The following is an 18,774-nucleotide window of genomic DNA, read 5'->3' as shown; positions in this document are numbered from 1 at the left end:
TCATATGGCTTGCTGAGGTTGGGCCATTTGGTTTGTTTCAGGAAATGGAACATCTGAGTGTTACTACTTTCACGAGAACTGCTTTCTGATGGGAACCATTGCCAAGGCCTGTCTCCAGGGCTCTGACTTGCTGGTGCAGCAGCATTTCCGCTGGGTTCAGCTGCGGTGGGATGGCGAGCCCATGCAGGGCCTGCTGCCGAGGTTCTTACGAAGGAAAGTCATGAACAAGGTAACGAACTGCAGCCACAGCCTCTTGCCAGGAGAAGGGGTGTTAGTGTCAGGGGGCCCAGGCTGGAGTTCTACCACTTAACTGACCATGCGGCCTCAGCGAGGCAATTTTTAGGTATCCCAGAGTTAAATAAGATAACGCATATAAAACCTGAAACAGTTCCTGGACTATGCTAAGTATTAAAAAAGAAAAGAAAAAAAAAAAAGGAAAGCAAATAGGTTTTACTGCTGTTACTAACTGTTCTCAAGGAGTCTCTCCAAGTTCCAAATGCTATAGAAGGGTATCTAAGAAAACTGATCACTTGTTTTAAGAAAAGCTACTGCTTCCTTTGGGCTTTCAAAACATTATCCATCCTCTCAAGCTAGTTTTAATGTGTGACTGTTACTCTATGCTAGAGTGAATATTAAACAGTCACATGGAAAATTTAAATTCTTTAGCTTTTGACACATTTTCAAGAGCAACTATGACTCCTGATTATTTTGGAATAAAATATTCTGTATCCTCCCAAATAACAAAATTAGTGCTGACTAAACCTAGTACATTGCTATTTAATTAATATTCTGAAGTCGAGTCAGGATCTGAGCGTCAGGACTGACTGGAAACATTAGAGCTTGAGTTAGTAAGACTTTGTCCCTTAATCCAGCACCACAGCCCACATTTGGAGGAGATGGTATCTTCTATCACAATAGTTTGAGCTGTAAACAATGCAGCACCCACTGTGTTACCTACTTCACAAGAAGGCATGTTTTCCTCCCATAATCCATGTCTGGTGGGAGGTGTTGCTGACATCTGTTCAGCACCATGATGTCAGGTCCTGGGTCTGGGAGAGTCTTCTGAGCTCCCCTCAAGGTTGCAGATTGTCAGCAGGACTTGAGACACCACACCTGCACCCAAACATGTTCCAAGATGGGAACACGGACGCCACTACAGGGAAAAGAGAGCTTTGGCCTTCTCAGTGTCCTTATCAGGGAAGAAAGTATCTTTTTCTGAAACCCCCAGAGACAGAAGACTTTCCCTGCCTGTTTCATTAATCAGAACTGGTTCTGTGCCCACCCCATTGCCCCAGATCGTAGCTAGACTTACATTCCCAAGATGGAAGCGCTCCCCCAAGTCCTTGAACAAAATTCCGTGTCCGTTGTGTTAGGGTATGTGAATGTGCATGCAGTTGTGGGTGCAGGATCACGGGATGAGAGTGGAGAGAAATCGGGAGTGGGAATGGTTTTGGTATTTCAGTAAACTATGCTTTCCATTAGTGATGTGAATTAGTATCTGAAATTCCTAATCAGAGAAATCATCTACCCCAAGCTCTGTTAAAGTCAGTTGGCTGGTCATAAATACATGCTTTTGACCAAAGCTAGGCCATCCTGTCATGTCCACCAATAGGAAAAAATGTATGTAATGACAGTCATAGGTGTGTAGCTTTGCAAATTACTGATGCTTTTGTTAGTATTATCATTAATATTTAAGTCTCTTTGCCAAAAAAAAAAACAAACCACATAAATAATCACAAAGGATACTAGTATTTTTTTCTTAAAAACTTTCTGTTTTTTTTTTTTTTTTTAAGATTTTTTTATTTATTTATTTGACAGACAGAGATCACAAGTAGGCAGAGAGGCAGGCAGAGAGAGAGGAAGGGAAGCAGGCTTCCCGCTGAGCAGAGAGCCCGACGTGGGGCTCGATCCCAGGACCCTGGGATCATGACCTGAGCTGAAGGCAGAGGCTTTAACCCACTGAGCCACTCAGGTGCCCCAAAAAACTTTCTATTTTTTTAAAGAGCTGTTTTAGGTTACATTAAAAATGAGAGGAAGGTACCCAGATTTCCCATATACCCCCTGCTTCCCTACATGCATAATCTCCAGCACTTACCAGAATGATACACTTTTTTTCACCAAGGATGAACCTACATCGATAAATCATAATCATGCAAAGCCCATAGTTTACCTAAGGGAAAAATGTGGAAGGCCTCATGAATTTGCATGTTATCGTCTGAAAAGTCCTAGTTTTGTTCTGTAGATGTGACACTATTTCAGGTAAAATGGACCTCCCCCACATTCAACTCACTGGTACACATAGTTTGTAAAGGATTTATTTTCCTTATTTTGAAAAGAAAGTTCCATGCTTTAAGCTGTGCTCTTTTCTCCACTGTTTGAGAATGGGAATTGAATGGGAAATAGTTATCATTAATTGTAGCACATGATCTCATTCTTGCTGGAAGAATATCAGAGAAAAACAATTGTTCCTCTTTTGAAGAGAAGAGAAATTATAAGAGTGCCCAAAGCCTCAGGTAACACAGTAATACCATTTCAACAGAGCTGCTGGGATCGCTGAACCACACTTTCATTTTGAGTTGGCTAAATTATATCCCTTCAAGTAGGATATACCCATATTCATAAACCACCCCCAGTCTTAATATCATAATTACTTGGTAAAACCAAGATTTATAGGAATCCCTTTCTGGTAAAATACTGAATTAACTGCTATATCTGACTTCTACATAATTGAAGAATATTTCTCCTAATACTAAAGAAATCTTTGTCCTTTTGTGAGCCCTCTATACTACAAAAAAGGGACTTGATTTTGTAGAACATAATTCTGAAAAGAATTGCTACCATCAGACTATGTATATTACATACTAGCATTTAAAATTGGCATGTTTAAAAATTTGAAAATGAATCTCATTATGCCAGCAGAGCTCTGTACATTTTGATGAAGTTGTTAGCATTTTAGCTGAGACTTTCCTTCTAGGGAAATTTAATACAAGGTGAATGCGCCACAGATCTAGATGGACCATTTTGTCACGTAACCAAATACTGAAATATTTAAGGTCATTCCTTGTTTCATGAAATCAGAATCCTTTTTTAGCGCCTACTATGTGCAAGGCCCTGTGAAGTGCTCTGTATGCATGTGGATAATAATGTCTACCAGGACTGGTATATAAGAATTTGTGTAAGGTTTCTTAGTCTTCTTACTGCGCTTTTGTGTCTGAATGCTTTCATTTTCTGTGACAAGCCACAGATCTGTATCCCACGGAACACACATAATTCTGTGTATTAGCTGTCCCTCCTTCAGCCACCTTAGATGGCTCAGATGCAACTAGGGTTTTGTTTTATAGTTTTAAATGTTTCTGTTTTTCATTTTTCACCTGTTAAAAACAAAATGAAAAGTACTGTTCTAAGCCAAGCCCCACGCCTGGCCTCTCTGTCTCTGCAGTTCAGAGGTCAGGTGCCCTCGCCCTGTGATCCCGTGTGCAAGACCGTCGACTGGGCCCTGGCCGTCTGGCGGCAGCTCAACTCTTGCCTGGCCCGCCTGGGCACACCTGAAGCACTTCTTGGGCCAGAGTATTTCCTGTCTTGTCCTGTAGTCCCAGGACATGCCCAAGCGACAGTGAAGTAAGTGGCATTTCTCATTTACCTATTTAAAGTAGCACCATGGCCAGTTTGGGATGTGTGAGAGTGAGGCGCTCCGTGCTTCCTGTCAGAGGAGGACCATGACTCATCCGTTGCTAAGTAGGTCCAGAGGAGACTTCTTTCTGAGAACTAGTAAGTAGCAATTTCCATCTGTTACAGAAGTTTCGAGTCCTGTTCAACATGCAGTGCAGTGTTCTCCTGGGAAAGTTTACATGGGAAAGTCATCGAGGACCCTATGACAAAACACAAAAGCTTACATTCTATTGATGAATTAAAAAGCTTCTCTTCTTGGGGCGCCTGGGTGTCTCTGTTGGTTAAGCATCTGACTCTTGATTTCAGCTCAGTTCATGAGCTCGGGCCGGGTGCACTGGGCGTGGAGCCTGCTTAAGATTCTCTCTCTCCCTCTGCCTCTCCCCTCTGCTCACTCTTTCAAAAAAAAAAAAAAGAAAAGAAAAAAAATCTTCCTTCCTTATTAATGAGACTTAAATACTCGCCATGTTTTCCTTTGTAACAGCTTATGAGAATAGACATATTAGCAATAAAGTTAATGAAATAGAAAATCAAGAGGAAAAAAATGTGTCACAATCCACCTTAGTAAGCTCTGTGATTCATTATTAGCATTGATTCTGTACTTTCTGGCATCCTGGGCAGAAGTCCATTTTGGAAAGCAGGGCATACAAATTATCTTATCTATTGTAACAAATGGTCAATTTCATAACAGCTAATTGGGAGAAAAGGAAGAATTACAATATTAAGATAACACAGCATTTTCTTGCTAAAGAGCAGGAATACATTTATTCATGTGATCACCTCTTTTTTCATCAGTATTATGATTGAATTTAAGGCTTTTTCACATCCAGAGTCTCAGGATTCTTAGGAGCTAATTTGGGCCTTTCCTGTCTGGAGCACAGTCATTGCCAACAACTACAGAGACTCTGCTCTGAGACGTGTACCCTACTTGCAAGCTGACAAGGTAGGCTGCTGCAGATGCTGGGTTGGAGGCCAAGGCCTCCCTCACTCAGGCGCAGCCCCAACCTGTGCTCCACATGTACAGTGGTTCTCCTAGCATCTCAGACCCCGGGTTGTGGGGTGATGGATGCTGGCTTTGCATCCCAGCTGCCGAACTCAGAGCTTAAGAATCCTCCAGGCTGGGGCGCCTGGGTGGCTCAGTGGGTTAAAGCCTCTGCCTTTGGCTTGGGTCATGGTCTCAGGGTTCTGGGATCGAGCCCCATGTTGGGCTCTCTGCTCTGCTTCCCTTCCTCTCTCTCTGCCTGCTTCTCTGCCTACTTGTGATCTCTGTCTGTCAAATAAATAAATAAAAATCTTAAAAAGAAAAAAAAAAAAAAAAAAGAAGAATCCTCTAGGCTCCTAAAGGGGGTGCTAGCAGATCTGCCCACCCTTTGCCCTGGCAGGAAAGATCACTTTCATTATGCTAGTAAGGAAACAAATCTGCCTTCTGCTCCAGGAGGAGACACTGTCTCTCTTCCAAGGCTGTTTGCTATACTAACTAACATCCTGGAAAAGAGAGTCGATAACCGAAGTGAACACTCGATATGCACACATGCATATTGTCTCCCAACAGCCATGTTCAGGAAGCGCTGTTTTTTTTTAAACTAAAGCTTACGATCTTTACCTTTTAGTACCTTTAGGAGTATCTGTGCAGGTCTGATGCCTGATTTTTGTCTATATTCCCCTCTTATAGTTCCTTTTTTCTCTTGAATTACATATCATTAGACATTAGAAGAGAAGCTTACAATACACAGATGCTTGATCCCTGGGTAAAAGTTTTAACAGTCTTGAAAGGCTTATGCCAGTATGTAATAGCTTTGAAAACTTCGTTATAGCAGAAGATGTGGTTTAGCTTCTACAGCCTTGAAACTAGTGTTTTTTTAAATGTTGCAACAAAGGAATTTTAATTGCTGTTGGATGCCCCAAACTTGGGTAGAGTCCCACTGCTACAGCTGTTACTACAAAGAGTCCATCTGGGGAGACAGCTGGTGACCCCATCCCCACTCTGCAGAGCTAAGCACACCCACGTGCAGACACTAAGCCTTTGCCTTGGGGTAGACAGATTTCATTTGCCACAGAGTACAAGATCTACCCCAATTTCAGAAATATTAAAAAATATGCATCTTAGTAAGGACATAGGGCAAATAAGTTTAAGCTATGTAGACATCAGTCTCCAGGAGATCTTTTTTCTAGACCTCTGTCTATAAATTTACTTTCCCTTCCATGTATTTTATTTATGCATTCATTCAACATATACTTAAGCTTTGATTTCTGCTCTCCATGATCTTAGAAGGAAAAAGGAAAGATATGTAAACGCTTTCCTTTGTAAAACATATTTTTTTTTCAAGATTTTATGTATTTATTTGACAGAGATCACAAGTAGGCAGAGAGGCAGGCAGAGAGAGAGGAGGAAGCAGGCTCCCCGCTGAGCAGAGAACCCGATGCAGGGCTCCATCCCAGGACCCTGAGATCATGACAGGAGCTGAAGGCAGAGGCTTTAACCCACTGAGCCACCCAGGTGCCCCTAAAACATCATATTTTTGAGGCAAAGTCAAACATCTTTGATACTGGATAATTTCACTTTTTTATTTGAAAGATGTCATTTATTAGAAAGAGAACGCAAGCGGGGGTAGTGGCAGAGGGAGAAGCAGACTCTCCTCTGAGCAGGGAGCGCGAAGCAGTGCTCAATCTCAAGACCCTGGGCTCTGAGCCCAAGGCAGCCGTCTAACTTTGCCACCCAGGCGCCCCAATTTCACTTATTTCAAATCTACCTAGGAAAGTTAGCATATCTGTAGAAACACTTATGTTTTTTCCACGTTCTTCAAACCTGTCCATTGTGGTGTGACTGGGCCTCACTGCCAACCACCCTTCTCTTGCAAGGTGGATGGCTAAGCTGTGGAATGCTATCATCGCACCCAGAGTTCAAGAAGCAGTATTGTCAAGAGCCTCTGTGAGAAGACAGCCGGGCCTGGGGCTGACAGCCGCCAGAAACCACCCTAGCCAAGGGCAGCAGGCTGTGGTTAAAGCGGCTCTCAGCATCTTGCTCAATAAGGCGGTGCTGCATGGCTGTCCCCTCCAGAGAGCAGGTACACGGGCTGGTGCTGGGAGGGGAGGGAAGGAAAGTCACTCTTACGTAATACTTGTTTGAATTCATTCTCAGAGAGCTCTTCTTTCTCTCTTCGTAAGTAAAGAAATTATCTTGACCTTAATGTACATTTGACACCACTGTCCCAGAACTTTTTATAATTTTTTTATTTGCCTTTCCTCCTAAAAATTCTTTTATTTAAATTCGGGTAACATATAATGTATTATTATTTTCAGATGTAGAGGTCATTGATTCATCAGTCTTGTATTACACACAGTGCTCATTACATCACGTGCCCTCCTTAATGCCCATCACCCAGTTACGCCATCCTCCCACCACCCCTCCAGCAACCCTCAGTTTTTTTCCTATGATTAAGAGTCTCCCATGGTTTGTCTCCCTCTCTGGTTTCAGCTTTTCCCCTATGATCCTGTTTTGTTTCTTAAATTCCACATATAAGTGAGATCATAGGAGAACTCGCTTTTTAAATTATTGGCTCAATAATTCCAGATCTCCAAGTACAATTGGCTGAGTCACAACATCCCTGCTTGGATAGTAAGCACAGCCATGATTTTGAAGAGCCTTTCTTTGAGAATTACAATTGTTCTGTTTTGCTTGACCGTGAAACCACATGATCACTGCCTTCTTTTTGGCAAAACACGATTTGTGTTGTTTCAGAGCTGGACCAGCACGTAGCTGATTTCAAAGGAGGAGGTTTCCCTTTATCTATAGTCTCAAGTTACAACAGCTGTAGCAGAAAGAAAGGAGAGAGTGGTGCCTGGAGAAAAGTGAGCACCAGTCCTCGCAAGAAGTCTGGCCGCTTCTCTCCACCGTCCTGGAGTAAGCCCGGCCCGAGCGAGGAAGGTAAGTGAGGAGGCTGTTCTGCCAGGACGAACATGGGCACTCACACTCTGCTTTCGGAGGGCAGGTGTGCTTGTACTTTTCTCACTATGCATTCCACAAAGTTGAGTTTTTCAATGCATATTTTCGTGGAATGAATAGGGTAGTAGGTACATTTCCAAAAATATTTGGGAGCCCCGTACCTGGGAAATAATCGTAGGTTTGTGGCATCCACCATCAAATTTATGTAATATAACGGTTGTGCTTTGGCGTCGTTTTCTTCTTTTCTGTGTCCTCTCTGAGCCAACCTTAAATTTTTTGAAGTATATATAGAGAGATGTCTGATCCCAGTGTAAGGCCTTCGAGAGTGAATCCGTTTTACACATTTCTTTCTCCTGTAAAGACAGCAAACACAAAAATCCCTGCCCTCTTAGGATTTACATTCTCCTAAATTTTTAAACTGATTCAATACAATGGAACATCCTCTCTGAGAAAAAGTTTTCATTCCAACAAGATAAAAAAATCTTTATCTCTGGTGTTAGACCTATTCCTTTTGGCTTTGTTAATAGGGTAATCAGTTACTATATGAATTGTCTTCCCTACAGGAAATCCATATTTGAGTAAGAATGAAAAGATGTTCCAAGCTCATATGCCTTGTACATTTATTTCTCCTAGATGTAATTTTGGGTCTTCAGGAGGCCCTCCCACCCCCAACATACCCTGTTATGTATAATTTCATGCCCACTTCATAGTAGTAAGAGTTTCTAAAAGAGAATATGCCTAAAAATCTTAAAACATGAAAAATTGCTTTTGTTTATTAATGCATCTTCATACTTAAAAATCCATAAAATGCAAGCTTGATATTAACACATGCAATTTTGTAATTACCCCATGCGTGTGAACTGTGATTTTTTTTTTTAATGATTGAATGGAAAGTCACTGAATGAGAGCTTACTTATAAATACACAGAAGTCACCTTTAAAAAGTATAATAGGATATATTCTAAGAGCTTGTCCTGACTTCCCAGAGTTAGAGTGTTGGATCCAGGGAGTAAAGTCATTACATGTCAACCCCTCCTGTGGCCTAGAAACTCCCAGGGTGACATCTGCAGTAAGAATTGTACCTTCCACTTACTTGTTTGTTCCTCTGTGTAGTGCAGAAGAGCTCTCAGATGAGGATTAGCATCTCCATTTCCAGGTAACAAGACCGAGGTTCAGAAACTATTGGCTCTCTGTCCCTATCACCTCTCCTGGCACCACTGGGATCCACAATCCATGTTTTTGTTTCTTGCAAGTCTGATGCTGTTTTCCTCCATTCATGCCCCTCTAATCCCATGGCACATGGACTAATCCATAAGCACTCAGATATGGGAGACCCACCCAGGCTCTTCACTATCATTTCTGAGTTTATTACAATTGTCTCTAGGGTTTAAGACCAGCCTCTGGCTTGAGCCAAATAATTATCTAAACAATATGCATTGTCAGTGTATACACTAGAGTTGACAAACAAAATCAATAAAGTGAATGTGAATTTACAACAATATTAAGTCCAACTCAGAAAACTTATGTAAAATATTAAAAAGTTAAATTACTGAGTATAAATATAAAATCATTTATAATTTCATATTTTAGAACTATTTGATATATCAAATAAACTCTTAGAAATATGAAACCACATTCAAAAGATAAATAAAATTGTATGTAACTGGGATATTTAATTGTTCATAATGGTAAGTTTTTACCCCAATAATTAACATTTGATATTACAGTGTTTGGGTTGATACTGGTTTGATGCCATTATTTATCAAAATAGAAACCACTTTGCATTCTGTACTGGTAACTATGGGTTATCATAAAGTTCCGTGAAGACAAAGCCTCTTTTTCTCCTGACCCAAAACAGAAAGGCTATGATGATGGCAGGTCATGGGCTTCAGGAGACAGGGACCAAGCCCAGGCACCTGTCGGGTCATTAGGGAAATCTGCTAGCCACCCTTTCTGACAACGACAAAAGTATGGGCAAAGTAACTAGTGTAGAGATGGTCTCTGATGATCTCTTCCTGAAGATATATTAAAATCAACTTTTCAAAACCATTCTTTAGAGATAATTTGTGCTAGCAGCATTCATATAATTTTAGAAGAGGGACCATTTATTTATAAAAGCAGTCCCTATGCAGGGAGCTCCATCCAGCGCCACTGCCCTGAGGAGAAACTCAAGAAATGGATTCAGTCCCAAAACAGGATCAAACAGAGTCCAAAGTCTGTTTCTTTTAAATACAGAGTTCAAGATGCCCAAGGACAATGATTGATTCTGTTGAAAATGATGACACTTTTTCTTTAAACAGGTATCAAAATTAAAGCTATATCTCAGCTGAATTATAACAGAAATGCTTCTCTGTCAAAACAAAAGTAAGTTTCCCTTTAACGTGTACAAATAAAACCTGTATTGTTTGCTGTATCTATAATGCTGTTAATATATTTTTTTAAAAAAAGGTCTTTCGAATGCTAATGTTAAACTGAAATCTAATGAATGAATGTGTAATGGTGGGGAAAGTTTCCCTTGTAGGTTCTTTGGTCTAATAATCAAACTGACATATAAGACAAAGTGCCAGGAGAAAAATGAGTTTGAGTTCCTGGGTCTGGGAGTCCCAAAGGTAAGAGACTCAAGGGAGAGTCAGGCAGTTGAGGTTTATATTCCCATCCTGAGCTAAGGAATGGTATAGGGGTCTGGGGTTTCAAGGCAGAGGGGCTGATCCACAGGATAGTAAGAGCAGATGCTTGGCCCGCCAGACAGGTGGGTATTTCAGATAAAAAACTTAGCTCTGGACGTAGCTCTTTATAAATTCTAAACCCTCTTAGGTACTTAAGGGAGAGGTAAGTTTTCCTTGAGTCATCTGGATCTTGATTGACTTCAGATCAAAATAACCCACAGGCCAAAGTGACACATTTTGGGATAGCTTATTCTCCCCTTCAAATCAAATCTAAAAAGCATATTCTTTAAGCTTAATATAACTTAACATAAAGCTTTTTTTGCTTTTAGTGTGTTGAAAAGGTTAGAAATACTAAATGCTGTTGACACCACCTTTGGGATTTTGGGTCACTGATTCCTGTATTTGGATCTCAATTTTCTCAGATTAGACACTATATGTATTACACAGGCCAAATTTTCTTATAAGGAAGGTTGTGGCTGTTTCTCCGTCTATAACACGAGTGCTATGATGCCCTCTTATGGATAGGTGACTTTTATACCCACAAAAGAGATAACAAAAAGGGCTTCATTTTTTTAGTCAAACTTGATCATTAATGCATTTGACATAAAGATACGATAAAAATCCTCCATTTGTGAACTTTTATAAACAGGTTTTAGATGACCAATATTTTAAAATGAAACATGGTTTTAGGTGCTGAGTGTTTAAAGTGATCATTTTATTACGTTTCTCCTAGCGAATTATTTCAGCTTACACATTTTGAGGTGCAAAGGATGATTTGGTTAATCATAGAACAGAAATGTTTGGGCACTGTGTAAATACTCTCCATTGTAACCCAATAAAGTGTGTGTCCTATCACTGGACAGGTACCATTTAGAACCAAGTTCACAGAAGGGAGAAGTGTAGAGAGAGAGAAGGTGGATAAAGGAAACCATAACACACGTTTCTTTCGGCCAGGCGCACAGCTGAAGCCATTCTAGAGGGCAGCCTATGTAATTTCCCCAGTAATTCCATCATACAGATTACCCAGAAACTGAAGTGTTACAGGAAGCAAAGAAAAAGAAAGAAAATATGACCATGGCCATGTTGCTAGTAAGTGGTAGAGCCAAGTTTGTTCTAGGGTATCACACTGCCCCCTACTTCCCCAGTGTTTCATGTCTTAGTTTCATCTAGACTTGGAGAAAGGGAAGGAAAGGAGACTGGAATGTTCTAAACCAAGTAGATTTCTCCATGAATAAAATTTTGAGCGGGAGATGCCGAAATCCTGTGAGTGAATTTTGCCATCAAATGACAGAGTCTTTTATAGGATATTTAAAAATTCTTTTCTGAACTTTGTATTAGGTCTTTAGAGAACGATCTATCATTGACATTGAATTTGGAACAGAGACTCTCTCTGGGTTCAGATGATGAAGCAGACCTTGTCCAGGAACTGCAGAGTATGTGCTCCAGCAAATCCGAATCTGACATAAGCAAGGTAAGCAGCGCAGAGGAGTTAAGACACAGTTTGGCTCCCCAACCAGGAAAGAGATTTCCTTAGAGCCAGAGCCTAACACACATTCCCACCCAGAAAGAAGTTCCTGATCGACTAGTATGGCTAATCAAACCCTCCTTGCCTTGCTTAGGAAAGCCCTTTTTTCCAAAACATCTTTTATATAATAAAGAAGTTGTTAAGTACAGCCTGCGTTCTGTAACTCCTCTGAAAGACCGGAGGTTAAAATTGCATGTTGATTGCATTAGCTCAAATTATACCTTCCCTAGGCTTTTCTTCCTTTTGTTTTCTCTACTGTGGTTTTAAAAGTCACCTAGCCATAAGAGGGCATCACAGCACTCATGTTATAGACAGAGAAACAGCCACAACCTTCCTTCAAGAAAATTTGGCCTGTGTAATACATATATAGTCTCTAATCTGTGAAAATTGAGATCCAAATAGAGGAATCAGTGGCCCAGAATCTCACAGGTGGTGTCAGCAGCATCAAGTGCAGCTTGCTTTGGTACTGTCAGCTGTAGCAAATTGAACCAGACTTCCTTGATCAGTGCCTTTTACTTGATAGGAAGGATAAGAAGGTGGTTACAATGTAGAGGAGGTTCCACTGAAACTCTTACATCCTAATCTCTGGGATATAGGTGAATTGACAGCCTAGTATAACCTTGCCAGAAATGAGCTAAAATATTTACACAGTGGAAAAAGAAGGTAATGATAGTTAGACTCTTACAATTTTGCCAGGACAGATTTTTTTTTTTTCCTATAGGGCTCATCTGGTCACCTTCTTTTGATTTAGAGATGATTTCTTATGCATTTTCTTATAGTTTCACTTAAAGCCTTGGAGTCTTTGTTGTGAGTAGTACAGGCCTTGAGGGTGTGCTCAGAGAGCTCCTGAGGGTCAGAGAAAAAGGTAACACTTACAGAGATTTTCTGTAGTGACTTTAAGTTGTGCCTTGAGTGTGTACCTGTGACCTGATAATTGGTCTGTTTTCCAGATTGCTGATTCCAGGGATGATTTAAGGAGGTTTGATAGTTCAGGGAACAACCCTGCCTTTTCAGCAACTGTTAATCCAAGAATGCCAGTGTCACCGAAGGTAAGTGCCCCTTTTCCTGCAAAATGAGACAAAAAAGGATTGCTATGGAATGGACTTCTCAAATCTTCTTTCAGTGTGAATCACGAATTATATTTCAACCACAGCTGTGAAAAGAGAAGTAAAGGTAAGTGTATTCAGTAGTTAATCAAGGTTAGAAAGATCACTGTTTATTAGATAATAGCTTGAAAGAATGATGTAGAAAAGTATAATATGTGTCAAAAGTAGATATAATATGACTTCTGTCTTGGTTCTTCTATTTTAAAATGTATTCATTTGAGAACCTTTAAAATTTCCTGCATTTTAGAATTCTAACAGGCTAAATAATGTAAAGTCCTTTTAGGGGTGCCTGAGCGGGGCTCAGTCAGTTAAGCATCTGCCTTCAGCTCAGGACCTGATCCCAGGATCCTGGGATCAAGGGCTGCTTTGTGCTCCCTGCTCAGTGGGGAGGCTGCTTCTCCCTCCCCCTGCTTGTACTCTGCCAAATAAGTAAAAATCTTTTTTAAAAAAAGTCCTTCTTCAAAAAGTTCAGTGTCTTAACTTGCCATAGCATGCATTGGTTTCCATGAGATACTTTCCTTTAAAAACAAGTCAGAATGGCAAGTGGCAGAGCCAGGATTTCAATAGACTTCATGAACTTCTCAAAATAACTTCTAGGATTGGTTAATCAATGCCAGCAGATGGCCTAGCGTGGTACTCCTGGGTGAACAGAAACAATATAATGACTTCTTACCCAGTAGTAATTTTGTGAGAATACAGATTTCGTAGAGGCATTTAGTAAGAGGTGGTCTGTTCACCCAGTCACGTGGAGTGTGTGGTTCACATCCTGTTCTCAACCTCTCCCGTGGCGGCTTAGGAAGACCTGGGATGGGGAGTGTTGAAGAGGGAAGAATTATAAAGTGAGCATGCTGAGACTACTAAATTATTCATCAGCTGCTCACCACAGCCCGTTCTCCCACTGCTTCATGAGCTTCTAGTCCCAATTAGTTACATGTGAGCAGTAGGTTTTGGGGGAAGAAAGAAGGTGGGAAGCACTGGCAAGGCTGAGATCCAAATGAAAAATACATAACATGATGGTCTGTGAAGAAGAACATCACCTTCCAGGTTCCCACTATCATCATGTCTGCCTCCCGATTGGGAACTGTTTAGAAAGCACAGTAAACACATAATTTGGAGACCATGTAAGGGCCAGTGACCTAAGGAGGGGATGTGGAGTCCCTATTGTGAATTCTGGCCGGAAAACCTTTTGGTCAGGAGCTGCCCCTCCTGAACACATTTCTTGGGCCTCCAGGACCACTCTTTAGGGTTCTTGTGGAAGAGTCAGTCCATGCAAAGGCCACAGAGGTGTGGAAAGAACCCCGAACCACTATTTCTCCACAGGGCCAAGTGACTTTCCTATATAAAAATGTTGACTGGTAGTGACCAGCTGCCATTGTTTAAATATCTAACGGAGACAAGTTTCTATACCCCTGTTTGTCTGTCACAGGACCTTACTGGTTGCCCCAAGAAGGTACTGTCCACAAAAAATGGTACTGAAAGTGGGATATGCTCAGGGCAACTCAGGACGGCATTGTTTTAAAAAGAGGCCTTTAAAAACACGTGTCCTTTTACACCGTCTGGGCTCTGATCAAGGCATCACGGGGTGGGGCTGAGGTAGGTATTAGGACAGTTCCCTCTGCTGCGCAGCACACTGAACGCAGGTTGGGGGGCTCCTCTGCAAGGGCAAGGAGGTGTCTTTCTCAGAACCTGCCAGCAGAGGGCAAAGTAACACATTTGACAGCCTTCTGAAACTTGGCAGGCTCATTTCTTTTCTATCCTGATAAACTCAGCTAGCATTTCTTGGTGAGATGCCCGGTTTCTTCTGTTATCAGGAAGTAATTCTTTTTAAAGAGCTCTCTGGGCTAGTTGCAATCACTTTCGACAGTCATCATTTCTCACAACAGAATTCCTTACTGCTCCAACAGTAAGGGAAGGTAATGGGGTGTATTAATCTGGTGGCAGGTTAGCTTTCTAAATTAAAAACAAATGCCCATATCTAAATCACGAATACAACAGATGCTGATATGTTTTCTTCTCATGGAAACCAAATGACTCCCCGAAAGCAAAAGTTCCCATCTTTGCATAATGAAATCCACTTGAGGATTTTGTTTTTAAACCCCAGTGACCAGATCATGCTCCCTGCCCTCTCTAGAGGTTCTGATGTAATTGGTATGAGGTGCAGCCTGCACTTTGGGGTGTATAAAAGTTCACTGGTGATTCTGAGGTGCAGCCAGTGCTCTAAGACAGCTTTGATCTGGCCCTCCATTTTGTCCAGCCACTTTGTTTCTAAATGTGTCTTTGGATGGGTTGATAGACCTTTATGTAACTTATTTTTACATATAATCCACTATTTCTACACCATCCTCCACACCTTCCTGTCTTCACCCTTTTTTTCTTGTTCACCTGTCACAGCCATACTCGAACTCCTCAAAGATTCATCTCACTGCCATTTTCTCTACAGTGTTTCCCAAACTGGCCCCGACTTCCCCAGCTAGAGAGCAGGGATTATAGTATCCTCATAGTTTCTAGCTGTGAGCCAATATTAAATGAATGAAATGCTCTAATTTAACATTATTACTTTAAAATTTAATTTAGGTGCAGTACCTTTCTATACAAACTAGTAGTTATCTTTGAGCTTAATATGTACAACATTGACAAGTAACATTCTGTGTTTAATAGACCTTTTGGGTTGTAGCCAAGAAGGCATTAACACCCTGAAGTCTCCTAGTCCCAAGCTCTCGTACTGCTCAGCCTTAGGGAGAACATCTCAACACCTGGGCTTAGCTGTTCCAGGGCAGGAACGTCCCTCTGTGTTTCAGTCATGGGCCCTGTTTTACACTCCCAGCCTTAATGGTCCCTGGTCCTCAAGAAGGCAGAGCAGTTCTCAACACCCCAAGCACGTTTAGCTTCACGGGAAGCTTCTTGTTTACTTCATGTCAGCATTTCCTGTCTCAGACCATGAAGATATGCCACCCACCCACCCCTCGCCTTCATGGTGCAGACGATGAGGTGAACCAGCAAAGAACGCCACGTATCAGCTTTTCTCTCTCTGAGCCCTGACACTTCGAGATTTCCCTCCCCCTGCTCCGAGATTCTGTATACCACCCAGCTGGCTTTACTACCGTATGTCATTTCTTCTAAATATGTTGTATGTGTTGAGTTTCTTGGTGTTTTAGACCAAATTATAAGTTGGGCTTGGTTTTAGTAGGCCCAGGGCTAAGTCCCATTTTCCAGATTTAAGAACATACCCAGGAGAATGGACCTGCCAGGGGAGTGCACACAGTTACTTTCCTTTCTTACTTACTTTTCCTTTAAAAGCCACATTAACTGTTTTGCCTGTTAAATTCTAGTTTTACATTGTAAATCTTTTAATGGTTACATTACTGTTTAGTTGCATTAAAGGAGAGAAAGTCCGTATGAACTGCTTGAGAGGCCTGGGGAGCAGCTCACAGAGGAGGCCTTCCTTCATGTGGGTTGGTTGGTGGAATTTTAGACACTCTAGAGGGCAAACATCTTGAGCCGAAGATGGGAGCCTGAGATCCGGCCCAGTGTCATTGCTCTGAGACTGGGGACAAATCATGTCGCCTGTGCAGCTCTGCAGCTGTGGGCGAGCCTTGACGCCCTAGAAGGGAAGCCCCGTTGTCAGAGCACGGATGTTCTCTGCTCTAGGAGAAACCACCGGAGCAGGGCTCCTGTCTTGTAGCTCAACTGCGAATGCATATTTTTTGAGCACTTACTGTGTAGTGTCAAGGAGACCAGAAAAGTTAGGTGACTCACCGGAGGTGATAGACTTCAATGTTGTGCAGCTCCCTACAGAGACAGCAGCAATGGCCAATCCAGTTCGGGGATGTCTTCGGGGCTAGGACTTGAGGAAGCTCACAGACTCCGACGTTCGATTCACGCAGTCTTGAGGCCATGAAGGGCCTAAAAGAAAATCAGATGGTGGGTCTGGAGGAAGCTAATCCTTTAGCCTCTCCTCTCCGTAGGCTGCTGTTTGGTTTTGCAGGAGAAACTCCTCCGTGCTGGGGCAGAGACCCAGAGCAGGAGGAGAGAACTGCTGCTAGCCGTCGGCGGCCAGGTCAGACATGACCGGCTTGTTCTGTTCTCTTCTCTCCAGGAGGTCAGTCCTTTCAGCAGCCACCAACCGACCGAATGCAGCAACAGTCAGTCAAAGATTGAGTTGGGTGTTTCAAGAGTAAAATCTTTTCTTCCTGTTCCTAGAAGTAAAGTCACCCAGTGTTCCCAGAACACCAAAAGAAGCAGCAGCAGCAGTAATACAAGGCAAATAGAAATCAACAACAACTCAAAAGAAGAGATCTGAAACTTCCACAAAAACGAACAAGTAGAAAAACCAAACAAATAGGCCTGCCTACAATCGTCTCACTCTTAACTTCTGTATATTTCACACAGAAACCAAGGACGAGATGTAAATACCTTTAAATGAAGGCAATGTTTTCACTGTAATATAAAGTATGAGTGCGGGACCACTATTCAATTTTTTTTGTAAAGAATGTATTTATAACCAACCTTTTTTTTTTTTTCTTTTTTCTTTCCAATTCTGTAGGATTGAACTTCAATACCAGGAGGTGATGCCAACTTTTCAAGTAGTTTTATAGTAGAAATATTGTAATAGTTTTAATCCACATGTTCAGGGGTACTAGAACTGTCAGTGTACTGTATATGTATATATATATGTATATATGTATATTTAACAAAGTCCAGGAACCATATTGCATACATGTTATAAAATGTACATTGTCTTTTAAATAGAGATCATAACTTTATGTTCACTTGAATGACTAGAATGAGGCAATAACAAATCATTTCTAAACAGTTACTTTCCATTAAAAGCCATATTAAGTATTTTGCCTGTTAAATTCTAGTTTTACATTTTAAATCTTTTAATGGTTACATTGCTGATTGGTTGCATTATGTATATTTATGCTTATGAGTTTGCATTATGACTCTTATAAAATATGAAATTATATAATGCAATAAAAGTGTTATCTTTCTTACAGAAGTTTTGTACCTAAGTGAATATAAAACTGCAAATGCTTCAATAAATTAATTTAGAGTTAACTCCCTCTTCGATTTAATTCTAGTAGCACAACTGGTAAAAGTTGATAATATTTTCTGGAAGTGTTTCTTCAAAAATTACTAATGAAATGACATATACAACTCAAAGTTAAAATGCTTTGACATCAATAAAATACTGAATTAGTGAAACAATTTTGCTGTAGTTTCTATTTATAGCTCTTAGTAGTTTATCCATGCAACGGAGATTTGTGTTCAGGTATAATCTGTGTTCTCCCTGTTGTTATTTCACTAGCTGTTCACAGAAAGGCCCACCCCTGTTAGAAAGTGTTAAATAAAGTTTAAGTGGAGGTCTAACAGTTAGGTGTTCAGTGAACAAAGCATTTTTTCTCTCATAAATATCCCCCAAAAGGTATGATTTTGTACCAAGAATTATTTACTTGTCTTAGACTATTATAAGCCCTCTCTTGCCCAGAATGGCTACTTACATTGAAACACACACATATACACTGATACTACTGAACTTGACAAAAAGATCTGCAAGTATCTTAATGCATGGTTAAGATTATGCCACAAGGGGTGAATCAGAGAAGATCTAACAGGGAAGAACTCGATTCCAACACGTGTCGGCCTTCTGTCTGGGCTTCGTCTGAACAGGGTGAATCCTGGGGGTGTTCCGCTCTGACCTCTGCTCAGGGAAGGGTGTGGGGTGGAGGGGGTGGGACTAGAACAAGGGCCAGAGGGTGGAGAGAAGAAAGAGGCCAGGGGAACTAGTCTTAGGCTTCAACACACTAACTCCTTTGAGCTGGACTCAAATTCTTAGTGCCGTGGTGGCATTTGATAACTACTCTCATGT

General features: G+C 41.2%; 1 protein-coding gene across 1 annotated transcript in view; it reads left to right on the top strand.

Moving 5' to 3' along the window:
- Nucleotides 1–18,107, top strand: part of CTTNBP2 (cortactin binding protein 2) — a 148,894-nt gene extending 130,787 nt beyond the window's left edge. The window contains exons 16-23 of the mRNA XM_080818366.1: nucleotides 42–229; nucleotides 3,440–3,618; nucleotides 6,526–6,731; nucleotides 7,406–7,591; nucleotides 9,909–9,972; nucleotides 11,613–11,745; nucleotides 12,750–12,848; nucleotides 17,002–18,107. Coding sequence (XP_080674492.1) covers nucleotides 42–229; nucleotides 3,440–3,618; nucleotides 6,526–6,731; nucleotides 7,406–7,591; nucleotides 9,909–9,972; nucleotides 11,613–11,745; nucleotides 12,750–12,848; nucleotides 17,002–17,205 — 1,259 coding nt within the window. The 3' untranslated portion in view covers nucleotides 17,206–18,107. The remainder of the gene's footprint in view (nucleotides 1–41; nucleotides 230–3,439; nucleotides 3,619–6,525; nucleotides 6,732–7,405; nucleotides 7,592–9,908; nucleotides 9,973–11,612; nucleotides 11,746–12,749; nucleotides 12,849–17,001) is intronic.
- The last annotated feature ends 667 nt before the right edge of the window (nucleotides 18,108–18,774 follow it).

The sequence above is a fragment of the Martes martes genome, assembly GCF_963455335.1.
Source record: "Martes martes genome assembly, chromosome: 11".
NCBI lineage: Eukaryota > Metazoa > Chordata > Mammalia > Carnivora > Mustelidae > Martes > Martes martes.
The sequence above is the reverse complement of the archived record's forward strand: the minus strand, read 5'-3'. Positions and strand labels throughout refer to the sequence as shown.